The sequence below is a fragment of the Jaculus jaculus genome, chromosome 14 (genome assembly GCF_020740685.1).
Source record: "Jaculus jaculus isolate mJacJac1 chromosome 14, mJacJac1.mat.Y.cur, whole genome shotgun sequence".
NCBI classification, from domain to species: domain Eukaryota; kingdom Metazoa; phylum Chordata; class Mammalia; order Rodentia; family Dipodidae; genus Jaculus; species Jaculus jaculus.
This window is the reverse complement of record NC_059115.1, coordinates 44,962,429-44,976,060: the sequence shown is the minus strand read 5'-3', so window position 1 is coordinate 44,976,060 and position 13,632 is coordinate 44,962,429. Positions and strand designations below refer to the sequence as shown.

The following is a 13,632-nucleotide window of genomic DNA, read 5'->3' as shown; positions in this document are numbered from 1 at the left end:
GGTATATGGTGTGCACACTTTTTTTTTTTTTTTTTTGAGGCAAGGTACCAAACAAGACAGAGCTCACCATTTTGGATAGACTGAATAGCTCTTGAGTCCCTAGAATCCTCCCATCTCTGCCTCCTAAGGACTGGGATTGCATGGGTTTGTCCACACGCTTGGCTTTTTATGGGAGTAATAGGGATTTGAACTCAGGTCCTCATGAGACTCTATAAGCACTTTAAAAAATGACTGAATTATCTCGCCAGCCCCAGAGAATCAATCAGAATTTAATCTTTCTTGCCTTAGAAACCCTGCTTGCAAGAGCACATAAATTATGTTTATGAACTTCTCTAGATGGGCAAGTTTGGTAGTTCTCGATATTGCAACACAACTGACAGAACTAAAGCTCAAGCTATGAAGTTGCCCAGGGTAATCTTTAGGAGTAGTAACAGTCATCACACTGCAGGCCTTGCCCTGGAACTTAATCAAAATGATAAGCAGAACCACGGCATGACTTACCACCAGAGTGTGGCGGGGGCCCGCAGAGGAGGACGACCCCCTGGCCTTCACGCACAGACACTGTGCTTCTCATTCTGGTTTTAAAGTTTTCAAGATCTAATTGAAGAAAGAACAACAAAAAAAATTAGAAATAAAATTAAATCTTTATACCAATATGTTCCATTTCTTTGGAAACCAATTTTAAAATCTCTTCACAAGGATCTCAAGAGGAAAATATTTGTTTTCAGAAGGAAAAGAAAATTTTCTTTATTAAGCTTTCTAGAAAGTCTGCTTTATATAATTTTCATATATTATATAAATATATAATCATAAATATAATATTATAAAAGGGTCAAAATGGCATGGGGTATGCAGACAGGAAAATAATCCAGAATCCATTAGAATAACCTAACAAGACAATATTACTCAAAGATGTAAATTAGCTGTACAGAACACAAATACACATAAATATAATGTCTTTATCTATCTCAGTAAGTCACAATCTTATAGACTTTTAACTTCACATTGTCATAATGACTAAATAAACTTATTCAATGACCAAAAGCCTGTGTAAATTTTATTGTACCTATAATCTATAATAAGAATTACAGAAAATCTTAAAAATACTCAATTTCTGGGTATCAGCCCTATTGGCTCACATCGCCTCTATAGAAGACATACATCACTGGGCATTATATAATAATAATTAAAAAAATAAAAATCAATCCACATAATTCCTCTGAAAATACTGTTGTGATTGCCCTCTCATTGCTGGGACAAAGCACTTGACCAAATTTAGCTTCAAGGGGAAGCTTCAATATAGCAGGAAAAGCATGACACAACCAGAGTATTGATGTCATTTAAACAAGGTACATTTAAAACATCAGCAGGAGAGTGAGCCAACTCTGGAAAAGGGGAACTTGCTATAGTATCCCCAAGACCAGCCCCAATAACACATCTATAAGGATTCACCTCCCAAACTTTTACCAACAGGGGCCCAAGCATGAAGAACACAGGAGTTTATGGGGTACATCTGATTCAATCCACAACAAATTCAAATTATTTTAAAGATTATTCCAGAGTTTTTCCTAGTGTTTAATAGCTGTTTAAAAAATAGCAACCAAGGGAAAATACTGTTTTGTTATCAGTGGCAATTTTTAGAAAATATGTAATATAGGGCTTGAGAAGATTGTTCAGCAGTTAAAACCACTTTCCACACAAACATGAGAGGCAAAGAGGGCTCAAGATAATATTAGTTGGATTCCCCACAACCCATGTAAACAGCTGTAGTATATATACATGTAAACTCAAGTCATGTGGGGCAGCAGAGACCAGGGAATCACTGGAGCTCATGAAAACTATAGTTACAAGTTCAGAGGATAGACTCCAACTCAGTGAAATGTGTAGGTGAACAACAAAGGAAAACATCCAACATACACCTGCTCTCCATACAGGCATGGTTGTATATACATCACACACATGACACACCACTACACATAGCACATGTGTACATGGAAAGAAAATATCTAATTTCTTCCAGTAACAACCCAGAAGAATAAAATCTGATTCAGAATTTCTAACTTAAATTACAGCAAAGAGAATATTCTATTGACTTTATTTAAAAAACACACTTGAGAAATATCTACTTCTATAAATTCTAATTTAAAAAGTTAATGCACTTTATGGTATAATGGTCTGTATCTGAAAAATTGTATCATCTACTTGTGAAAATGTATTCAGTTCAGAATTCTTAAACACTGATGCAATTTGCCCAATTGATTATGACTCTAAGCAGTACATAAATTTCAGACTAAACCTTGGAAATTTTTAACTTTTACTTAAAAACAAGAAAAAAGTAAAATAATCATTTTGAAATATATAAAGCCATAATCTTTAGACATACAGATATTCTAAGCATCTTAAATAAATGTACCAGAGAGAAATAAGCTTTATTACTTAATTTCATTGCTAATGAAATATAAGTAAATAGCTAACTGATCATTGTGCCAAGCAACTCAGCATATCATGCAGAGAAGAAGACCATTTTGGGCTTATTTTACTGGAAGCTATTCTGTATAAATACATGATATTATAACATTGCATTATCTTAAATCTGTAAATAAAATTTGACAATCTCAAATCACGAATAATCTTGACGTGGACATGAGTTGGGATTGAAATACTGGATGCATCAGACAATAAAGAAATTTATTCATGGAAAAATATTGTAAAGAGCACATTTTCAAAACAAGTATTTTTCATTTCTCTTTCCTTGAAAAATTACTTTTATTCTTCTGCTGCATAATTTTATACTGAGGAAGTTTTTGAGTACTGATTTTATCTACAATGTGAAAAAGGATGGAAACAAGGGTAAAAGGAAGGATAGAAAGAAGGAAGGAAGGGAGACAGGCAGGGAGAAAAGGAAGGATGGAGGGAAGGAAGGTGTTGCAGTCAGGTTTGAATTGCTGGCAGAAATAACCCAAATAAGAGCATCTTGTGGGAAAAAAAGGTTTATATTTGCTTACAGGATTGAGGGGAAGCTCCATCATGGCAGGGAAAAACAATAGCATGAGCAGAAGGTGGACATCACCCCCTGGCCAACATTAGATGGACAATAGCAACAGGGGAGTGTGCCAAACATTGGCAAAAGGAAACTGGTTATAAAACCCATGAGCCAGCGCCCAACAATAAACTGCCACCAGGAGGTGTTAATTCCCAAATCTGCATCAGCTGGGAACCTAGCTTTCAGAACACCTAAGTTTATGGGAGACACTTGAATCAAACCACCATATTCTGCCCCTGGCCCCCACAGACTGATGACCACCCATGATGTCATATGCAATGCATTCAGTCCAACTTTAAAATACCTCAATTATCAATGATCAATCCTAACGAGGTTCAAACATCCCCATAACTCAAGGTCTTTTAACTCAGCTTTAATACCAAAAAATCCCCCCGCCCCAAACTGATGATGACACAGAATAAGCATTCAAATTGTAAAAGATGGCATTGGGCATAGCAAAGAAATACTCAACAAATACAAGATTTAAACAAGGCAAACATCAAACTCTGTAACTCCAAGTCCAACAACTCTAGTCAGTAATAAGTCTCCAAGTTCAATAATTCTAACCAACAACAAGCCTCTGGAATTCCAATTCTTCCTATCCATCTAGGCTTCTCACAGTCCTGGAAAACTTCTGTGGCCAACAACTTTCTTTAGCATTCAACCCATGGTCCTGGCATCTCTACTAGCTCTCCACTGCAACCCACAGTCCATTGTCAGGGTTCCAATGGGTCTCCATGCAGACATCCATCAAACCTGCCCATGGTGGTTTCCAAAACACCAGACTGTGTTACAAATTCAATGACCCTCTTTCTTATGAATTTCTTATAGTTCATAATACCAGGTAGGCTGCCAATTGGTTAATCCAGTGTTGAATAAAACAGACTTTGAAGAACAGGACACTCCATTAACATTCAGGCTCTTTCAAAAAACTTTATTTTTTTCTGTCATTCTAATGCATGTCAGCTGTCCCAATCTCAGTGGTTGTAATCTCTCATACAATTGCAGCTGCATGGGCAAGAGATTTGGCCTAAATATTTCATTTTTTCTATGCCATATACCTTTGCTCACATCAGTCTATTTCTATGCAAAGCAACCCTGCACAAGTTCTCTGGACATGGGCATAACAGCAAAACTCACACACAAACTTCTCCTAGCCCAGTCCAAGCAAAACTCTTTCTCAAGGGAGGGAATTACCATGGGATATATTTTATAATCATGAAAAATGTTAATAAAAATTAAAAAAAAAGAAGTGACAGAGGAGTGCTCAGCACTGAAACATCTTTATCACACCATCCAAGGTTCAGGTGATGGAAAGAATATTAGAGCCCAAGGAAGGGTAGATCTGCTTACAGTGCACTCTTCCAGACACAAATGGCCTGGATATCCATGACCTCGCAGTGCCTGACACTACCTATACAAGACCATCATAATAGGAGGAAAAGATGATAATATCAAAATAAAAAAGAGACTGATTGAGAGGGGAAGGGGATATGATGGAGAATGGAGTGTGAAGGGGAAAAGGGGGAATTACCATCATTTATTGTCTATAAGTATGGAAGTTGTCAATAAAGAAAAGTGAAAAACAAAAAAAAAAAAACTCTTTCTCATCTTCATAAGCCAACCCTCTCAGTCCATAGTTCTATCTGCACTCAGATCTTTCAACTCTGACCAGAATGGCCCATCCAGCTATACTTACAGCACTTCAAGTTGTTTCTTAGGCTAAGGTTTCAAATCCTTCCACATTCCTCTGGAGAATCAACTCCCAAAGGCCAAAGCCACACAGTTGACTATGCCTACTGTGGTCACGAAACAGAGATATTTTCTATCTATTTATTTATTTATTTATTTATTTATTTATTTATTTATTTGAGAGCGACAGACACAGGGAGAAAGACAGATAGAGGAAGAGAGAGAGAATGGGCACGCCAGGGCTTCCAGCCTCTGCAAACGAACTCCAGATGCGTGCGCCCCCTTGTGCATCTGGCTACCGTGGGTCCTGGGGAACCGAGCCTCGAACTGGGGTCCTTAGGCTTCACAGGCAAGTGCTTAACCGCTAAGCCATCTCTCCAGCCCCGAAACAGAGATATTTTCATCTTTTGTTTGAAACACAAGAAAATGTAAGAAAAAGTAGTGAAAATATTTTAAAAGTTTCAAAACACTGAAACTATCTACTAGCAGATTATATGTACAACTGAATATAAATAAAACTACATAATAATCCATTTTAATTAGAATTGTAATAGAAAAGGATCTTTCCAGGAATTAAAGCAAGCAAAATAAATATCCAGTATCTTTTGAGTACAATTTTGTTGGATTATTATTTTGCTCTATCTCTAATGCTTGTTAGCTCAGCCTTCATTAGGCTTCTAAATATCTAGAATGTTAAAACAATGTACAAAAAAAAAATCTACAAAGAAATGTAAGTATTATCATGTTTGCTGGTGAAAGACGGAACACATTTCCAGACATCAGAAATATAACAATGATGTTAATTTTTCCCACTTTTCATCAAGATAGTATTTGATGTTATAACAACTGTAATAAGATGGGAATAAGCTATTTGAAAATAAATGAATGACATTAGGCTATTCTGAAATGGCATGATTGTCTAAAGAGACACCTAGAAGGACTAAAAGAAAACAAAACCTAAAACCCAAAATCTTCTTATAGTTAAACAAGTAGATCATAAGACATATTACCTATATATGAAGACAGAACATTCAGAACTCAACAGTTAAAAAGGAACAACACACTAGTGCTAAAGAAAATGAATTACACAGATAAATAAGTAGCACAATGTAGTGGTTTGAATTTGAATGCATGCTCCCCATAGCCTGAGTTATTTTTGGCTAAGCTAGCAGCTTATGTCTCCAGTAGCTTAATAAAGGATGTTTCACTGTTTGCAGATCTTAAGTCCAGCCCTAAAGTGTGTAATTAACCTGTTTGAGCTCTGTCTATTTGCATTTGCTGGCTGTTTGTGGTGTCTCTATGCTATGGATCTATAGAAATGAGCCAGCTTTCTACACCATTGATGGTGTTTTCCCTGGATTCTGTAAACCTGAAATAACCCCTTTTCTTCCAACAAGCTTCTTTAGATTGGATGTTTGTCCCAGTGACAAAAGGTAATGGCTATACAAAATTGGTACCAAGAAGTGTGGGGTTGAAGTAATGATTCTTATTATGTGGGACTGTCTGTGTTTTAGAACTTCTTTGCAGGAAGCATATAGAAGGTTTTGTTCCCTTGGGCTAGAGAACTCTTGCAATGCTATAAGTAGAGATTTATGAACTATTCTGATGAGAGTCTGAAAATGCCAAATGCAGAGAGAATTGTGGACTGTGAAGGTTTGGCTTATAAACTTTCAAAGGAGAAAGAAAGGACTATGTTGGAATTGGGCTACTACAAAACACGCTGATTCTGCCCAAACACTGGTCAAGAATTTGTGCAAGGTTGAATTTAATAGTAATTGACTGATGTACTTGGGAGCAGGTATAGAATAAAAAGATATGAAAGATGCACGGTCTATCATAGGAAAAATTCAAGTAAATTTGCAGTTACTTGAATGAAGACTGGTTTTAATTTACTTAAGCTACAATTGTAAAGAAGACTGCCACCACTAAAATTGGGCCACCTGTTTTGCATTGAAATAATTGAAACATTGCCCTGTGGGTGAGTCATTGAAATGAATTGGCTTAAAGGATGAGTGTTGAAGTAAGATGCTGGTCTGTAAGGTCAAGGTTTATTCTCCCCAGACTTAACAATGTTGGCTATGCATGCTCACCTGTACAGGTTTGGAAAGCATAAGAAAGCAGGGAAACTGGTCATGAAGTGCACATATTTTTTTGCTTTGGAAATGACCCCTAGGAAAATTGAAACAGGGTTGAAATCACTGTATGGAGTCCATTAAGGCCACTTCATGAAAGCAAACCAGTTCTGAAACTGCTGAAGTATAGCACACGAAGTAAGGTTATCGGAATTCCTGTGTGAAGAAGGCCTGGTAAGGCCATTGTATTAAGATATACTGAATCAAGGAGCTGCTGAGATGCAGCAATGGAAATCTAGGTTGAAATCTCTGTGTGGAGAACAACTAAGCCAATTGTATGAAGCTACAAAGATAAAACGTGGTTACAGTACAGAACTGAAGATGCTTTGTATATACCAGGACTGTGAATTGCCTGTCAGGGAGAGCTGCCTAGTCAGGTCTGCTGGAGGGGTGAAATTAGAATCCAGATAATTTCCTCACTGATTAAAGATGTTGGACTTGAAATGTAGATGTTTGATGTTTGCCTCCTGGTTATTGGTTTTGCATTGTTTCAGTTTTTCCTTTTATGCATTTTTGCAATGTTTACTCTGTACTATTTTTTATGTGTTGGAAGTATGAAACTTGTGTTTTCATCCTACAGGGTTTACAATTATAAGACAACCTTGAATCTCAGATGACACTGAACTTCGAACAGTGTTAAAATTGGCAATAACCTTGGGCACCTTTGAAGTTGGGCTGAATTTAATTTACATTGTGAAATTGAACCTGAATCTATGGCATCCAGGTCCAGTATGTAGTGGTTTGAATGTGAATGTATTTCCCCATAGTAGCCTGAGGTATTTTTTATTAAGCTTGCAGTTTAGGTCTCTAGCATCCTGTTGGAAGAAGTGTTACTGGGGCAGATCTTAGGTCCAGCCCTAAGGTTTATAAAGAGCCAGTTTGAGATCTATATGTTTGCTGGCTGTTTTGTGGTGTCTTCCTGCTATGGATCTATTGAAATGAACCAGTTTCTTATGCAAGTGATGGTGTTTCTCTTGAACTCTGTAAGGCTGAAAGAACTTCTTTTTTCCCATAAGCTGCTTTTGGTATGATGTTTGTTCCAGTAACAAAAAAATAACTGCAACATACAAGATGTGTATAATATTCTTACTCAAACTTATAAGATACTAATTTAATAAGAAAATGAAAAAAAATGTAGAGACCTAAGTAAAAAGAGACAAAGCATTTTCATATATTATTAAAATTAATATAACTTCAAACTGTTGCTACATTAATATACACAATTAAAAATCCCTAAAAAATCAGCAAATGCTTAAAATATCTTATAGAATGAAGCATGCTTGTTTAAAATATATTATTGAAAACATAAAAATGATAAGATGTAAAAAAATTGACTTATAAAGATAAAGCTGGAAGACTTTAGAAATGAGACTGGTTTTATACTTAGTGTGAAAAACTATTTGGATACAGCAGTCATTCAGATAGATATATAGATAGACTGATTTATAGAAAAAATATTAAAAAAACCCAGAAACTCAAATATGATCAATTTTTTTAAGAAATATACCAAATTATTTCAAAGGAATATTTTTTAATGTGTGTTTCTGCAGAAACTGCACAATAGGTTATATAATAAAAATTAACATCTTATTCTAAGCCTCAATTGTGCATAACAATGTTCTCAAATGAATTATGATATTTAATATAAAGCAGAAAACTGCAGAATGTTCAGAAAACAATATAGAGCAGCTTTGACAATTAGGAAGTAGAAAATACATTTTAGATTTTAATTCTAATGTATGACACTTAAAAGCAAGGGTTGATAACATCATCAAAATTAAAAGGAACTGGTGCAATTTTAAGGCAAGCCCAACAGACTAGCCATTTTTTATGGAGAGAGAAAATGGACACACCATAGCCTCCAGTCACTGTAATCAAACTGCAGATGCATGTGCCCCCTTGTGTGCATGTGTACTTGCATCACTGTGCATCTGGCCTTTGTGGGGCCTGGAGAATTGAACATGAGTTCTTAGGCTTCATAGGCAAGCACCTTAACCACTAAGCAAGCTTGCAGACTATACTGATAGAATTTGAAATCCCTGATATAGGCAGAAGCTACATATTTGAAGAAAAATAATTACAAGCCAATAAAGAAAGGGTATCAGGAATAAGCAAGTTCTCTCAAATCTCAACTGTGAAAAAGAAAACCTACTGTAAAAGTAGAAAATGAGCAAGAGATATGATCTGGTAATTCCCTATAGAGGATGGATGGATAGAATATAAGCATACAGAAGGATTTTCTATGAGCTCTATCATCAGTCAACAGGGAAATTCAAATAAAAACCACCCGAGTTATTATTGCACATCTATTAAAAGGGCTAAAACTAAAAATAGCTATACCACTAAGCCCTAGAAAGGGTATGATGAATGTGAAATAGTCAGACATTGCTGGTGGGATTCTGAAATATGTAAGCCATTTTGGAAATGACTGGCAGTTTCCTATAAAACTGAAAACTTGTAACACTTTTATCATATTACCTATTCATTAAACACTTGGCAATTTTTCCCAGAAAATGAAATAATAACTGCTTTGTCAAAAGCAAAATGTGCCCTCAAGTAACAGATCTTAGCATTTTATCTGGCTTCGCCACATCCCATCAACACACCTGACACACACTCTTAGCTTCTATGTCAGCAATACCAAGGAACCCAAACTGGTGAGTCATTGCTGTGTATAATTTCCTGGCATAGCATGTAAAGTTAAATGTGGCCCAAAGTCTCTCCTGGTTTTATTTCCAGCAATTTTATCCATTTTTTTTTTTTATCTTTTATAAAAGCCCCTACAGGGAATTCTGCAAGGGAGAGCAACTGACTTTCAACAACCTCAGAGAACACATCAGTTTGCACAGGATGAAAAGTCCTGATTTTAAATGCCCATCCACCTGGCAGTGTAAAACTTACAGAACTCAGAAAGAAGCTTTTTCACTATATTATTTTTATGGGCATTTAAATTGTTTATGTTTTTTTCTTTCATCCTTTGTATTTTCCTTTACTATAGTCTTATTATTTTATTTTACAGTAGAGTGCAGACTTTATTCCTTCTCTCATATTTAGATGATTTGGTTTATGAAGTTGTATTTTCATTCATTTTGTATATTCTTCTTGTTTCTATTTTCTGTCCCTTTTCATTACATTTTTCTTCAGTTTTAGCTTTGTTTTTTTCTTGTTTATGTCACATACATTATTCATTCCTTTTCTCCTTTCTGTCCTTTACTTCATTTAACTACTTCCACTTTTTCTCTGAGTAATATTTTCATGCTTTTCTTCATGCCTTCCTTTGTTTAACTCAATTACTTCCATTTTTACTCTAAGTATTTTTTGCATGTGTATGGTGTATGTGTTTGCATGTGTATATATGCATGTCCTATGTATGTGGCAACATGTGTGTATAGGAATATGCACACATGTGTAGGCCAGAGGATAATGCTGGGTTCTGTAATCGATTGCTCTCTACTTTATTCATTGAGACAGGGTTTCTCTTTGAACCAGTAGCTCTCCAGTTTCTCTAAATATCCAATGAGCCTTGATATTCACTGCCTCTGCCTCCTGAGTGCCAGGGTTACAAGTGTTCACAACCATGCCCACCATTTCTATTTGTTTTAAGGTTCTAAACCCAGTTCCTCATGCTTGTACAAGTACCTTACATACTGAGCTATCATTATAGCACCTAAGTAATTTTTAACTTCAGATCTTATTTTATGTTATTTTGCCATTGTATTTGCTATCATCATCAGTGCTATAGTTTTGGCTGGCATTCATCAATTTAAAACATATTTCTCTCCCTAATTTGGTTTTGTAGTATTGCTGCTACAAGGCTTTATTCTCTGCTCTGAGAGTACTTGGGAACAAGCCCTCAAGTGAGGGCTACAACTAACAACCACCCCCCTCAAGATAATTTGAGTAGCTGTCCTTTCCAGCACATGCATACATTGCAATAAAATAAAACATAAGAAAAATGGAGAATCAAGAAAGAAAATACACTCAGGACCAGCAACATGAATTATCCCATCACTAGAAAGACAGAGGTAGGATCATAATGAAGTGGCACCCAGAATGTGACTACATAGTCAATTCCAGGTCAGCTTGGCCTAGATTGAGACTCTACCTCAAAAAAAAAAAAAAAAAAACATCAAGAAGAACAATCCACCACAAATATATTACAATTATAAATAAATGCATAGAAAGAACACTGGGCCTTAAGATGTCATAAATCAAATACTAATGGACATGAAAAGACAGATAAGCCCAGATACAATAACACTGGGTAACATCAAAAGCAACTATCTTCAACAGATAGGTCATGTAGAATCAAAATCAAATAAGAAATGTTAATCAGTAAATTATATCAAATGGACCTAACAGTTATTCATCTTATCTGACAGTGAAGAACATACTCTCTTCTCAGTAGCCCCTGGGACTTTGTCTAAACAGACTATATTTTAAGCCATAAAGTTTGTACTTTCAAATGTTAAAAAAGCAAAATATTTTTGTATCATATCACTGCAGATTAGAATATGGAGCAATACACCTTTTATTACCAGTGGCTCATTGAAGAAATCAGGAAAGTTAAAAAGTCATAAATAAAATTAGAATTAAAACACAAATTATAAGAAACTATGGGATTCAGCCAAGGCAATCATTGAGGAAAACTTATAGTTATTAGTGCGTTTGTTAAAAATCAAAGATTAAGTAAAGGGAGGGTAGTGAGAAGAGGTGATTATCATTGTATATTTCTTATAATTATGGAAATTTTAAATAAAAATGTTAAATAATAAGACAGAAAGCATAAATAACTTGTGAAAATATTTTACTCATTTATTTGCAATTAAAGAAACACACACACACACACACACACAGAGAGAGAGAGAGAGAGAGAGAGAGAGAGAGAGGGAATGAGAGTTAATTAGGAATAAATGGGCAAACAAACTTCAGGTGTGTGTGCCTATTCATGCATTTGGCTTTATATGGGTACTGTATAATCAAACCTGGGCCAATCCTGGCTAGCACGTTTGGCAAGCAAGTGCCTTTAACTACTGAGCCATCTCCCCAGACCACAAGTAAATAACTTAATGATACACTTCAATGTCTGCAATAATCAAAAAAATACCAAGTGAAAAAGAGGTAGAGGCAAAAAAAATATATTAAAATCCATGGTGGAAATTACTGAAATGGTATTAAAATTGCAATGTACACAATAAAATATGAACCAAAAATGGCTCTCTCAATAAATAACCAAGATTGACAAATCTTAAGGAAAACTAACATAAAGCAAGTGAAGTCTATAATTGATGAAATTTGATTTGAAATTTGATTTGAAAGAGGACATTACAGAGGCTTTAATTTGCTTCTTCGTTCTCATGAGCAGGAACTTTCTGAACTCTTTCCTCCTTCCTTAGCTTAATCTAATAAAAATTGTACACTTACAAAAGGTATGCCAATAAAATCCAAAAGATTATGAAAGAATACTTGGAAAACTATACTGTAAAATGCTTGAAAATTGAAAAGAAATTAACATGAATTCCAAACACATATACCACCTGTCATAGAACTAACTACTAGAATCAATAAAGAAGTCTAAAAGCTAAACATCAAGACTCTGTTATACAATCAATAAATAGGTAAGTGAATTAAACAGAAAGTTCTCAACAAATGGTCCACATGCTTTAGTTATCAAAGTTATGCAAATTAAAATTATTTTGCAATTCCATCTAATTCCACTCAAAATGGTCATCAAGCTAAGAAAATAAATGCCATCAAATCCTGGTGCAGGTATAGAGAAAAAGTAACTCATTCACTGCTGGTGGAAAGGTACATTCATGCAAACACAAGGGGCTGAGCTCAATTCCCAGTATTCATGTAAAATGTCAGTATGGTGGCACACATTCATAATCCCAGTGCTGGGGAGGCAGATACATAAAATAGGAGGATACCTAAAGCTCACTGGCTAGTCCATCAAGCCCAACTGGTGAGCTCCATGCCAATGACAATAAAATAAATCTTTATGTTTGGAACTTTTCTTTTCCTTTACTTCCTATACACAGACATAACTTTTGTTAACTTTTTAAAATCAAAATTGTATATTTCCTTTCTTTTATGGAGAAATTATATACCAATTTTGGAAATAAATATTTCCTGGTATAGATATGGTTTGAGATGATTCAACAAATGTCTTTGAAAAGTCTACTTTAATTGTCTATTTGAGTACTTCCTACCCAGTTCAATAGTCAATTTGAGTACATGCCTACAACTCTTGCACTCAGGAAACTGAGTCAAGTATAGTAAGTGTTTGAGGCCATTTGGGTTATGTAACAAGCCTGTCTCATTTACAAAATAAAGGAAGACAAAATATATGATTACTGTTTTATGGGGCAACAGAAAAGAGTGGTGTTATATCACATTGCAGAGTAAAGAAAGCTGCATGTTATAGGTTATAAGAGAATGCTATTTTTTAAACATGACTATACAGAGTTTTGTTTTTTCTAATACCAGTTATTTAGGTAAAGATATGCTTGAACATTTTACTTAGTAACACTTTCTTACTAATTTGAAAATAAAGAGGTCATACAAGATGACATTATTCTGGAAATGCCAACACATCATACTTTCCCAGTGCATTTATTTTAACTATGTTTTCAAACACTTTGAGAGCTTTTTAATAGTCTAGATTAACATGTCACAATGGCATCTTCAGCAATGAATTTGAAGTTGGGTTTCACTGGGAATTTGCACTGTGAAAACTAGCCTTATGATTTCATATGTTCAGAT

At 35.1% G+C, this 13,632-nt stretch overlaps 1 protein-coding gene across 4 annotated transcripts in view; it reads right to left on the bottom strand.

The window, feature by feature from the left end:
• Cntn3 (contactin 3) overlaps positions 1 to 13,632 on the bottom strand; it is a 443,276-nt gene that overhangs the window by 193,913 nt on the left and 235,731 nt on the right. For all 4 annotated transcript variants that reach the window (XM_004651504.2, XM_045133940.1, XM_045133938.1 and 1 more), the window contains one exon: positions 502 to 597. In XM_004651504.2, coding sequence (XP_004651561.2) covers positions 502 to 597 — 96 coding nt within the window. The remainder of the gene's footprint in view (positions 1 to 501; positions 598 to 13,632) is intronic.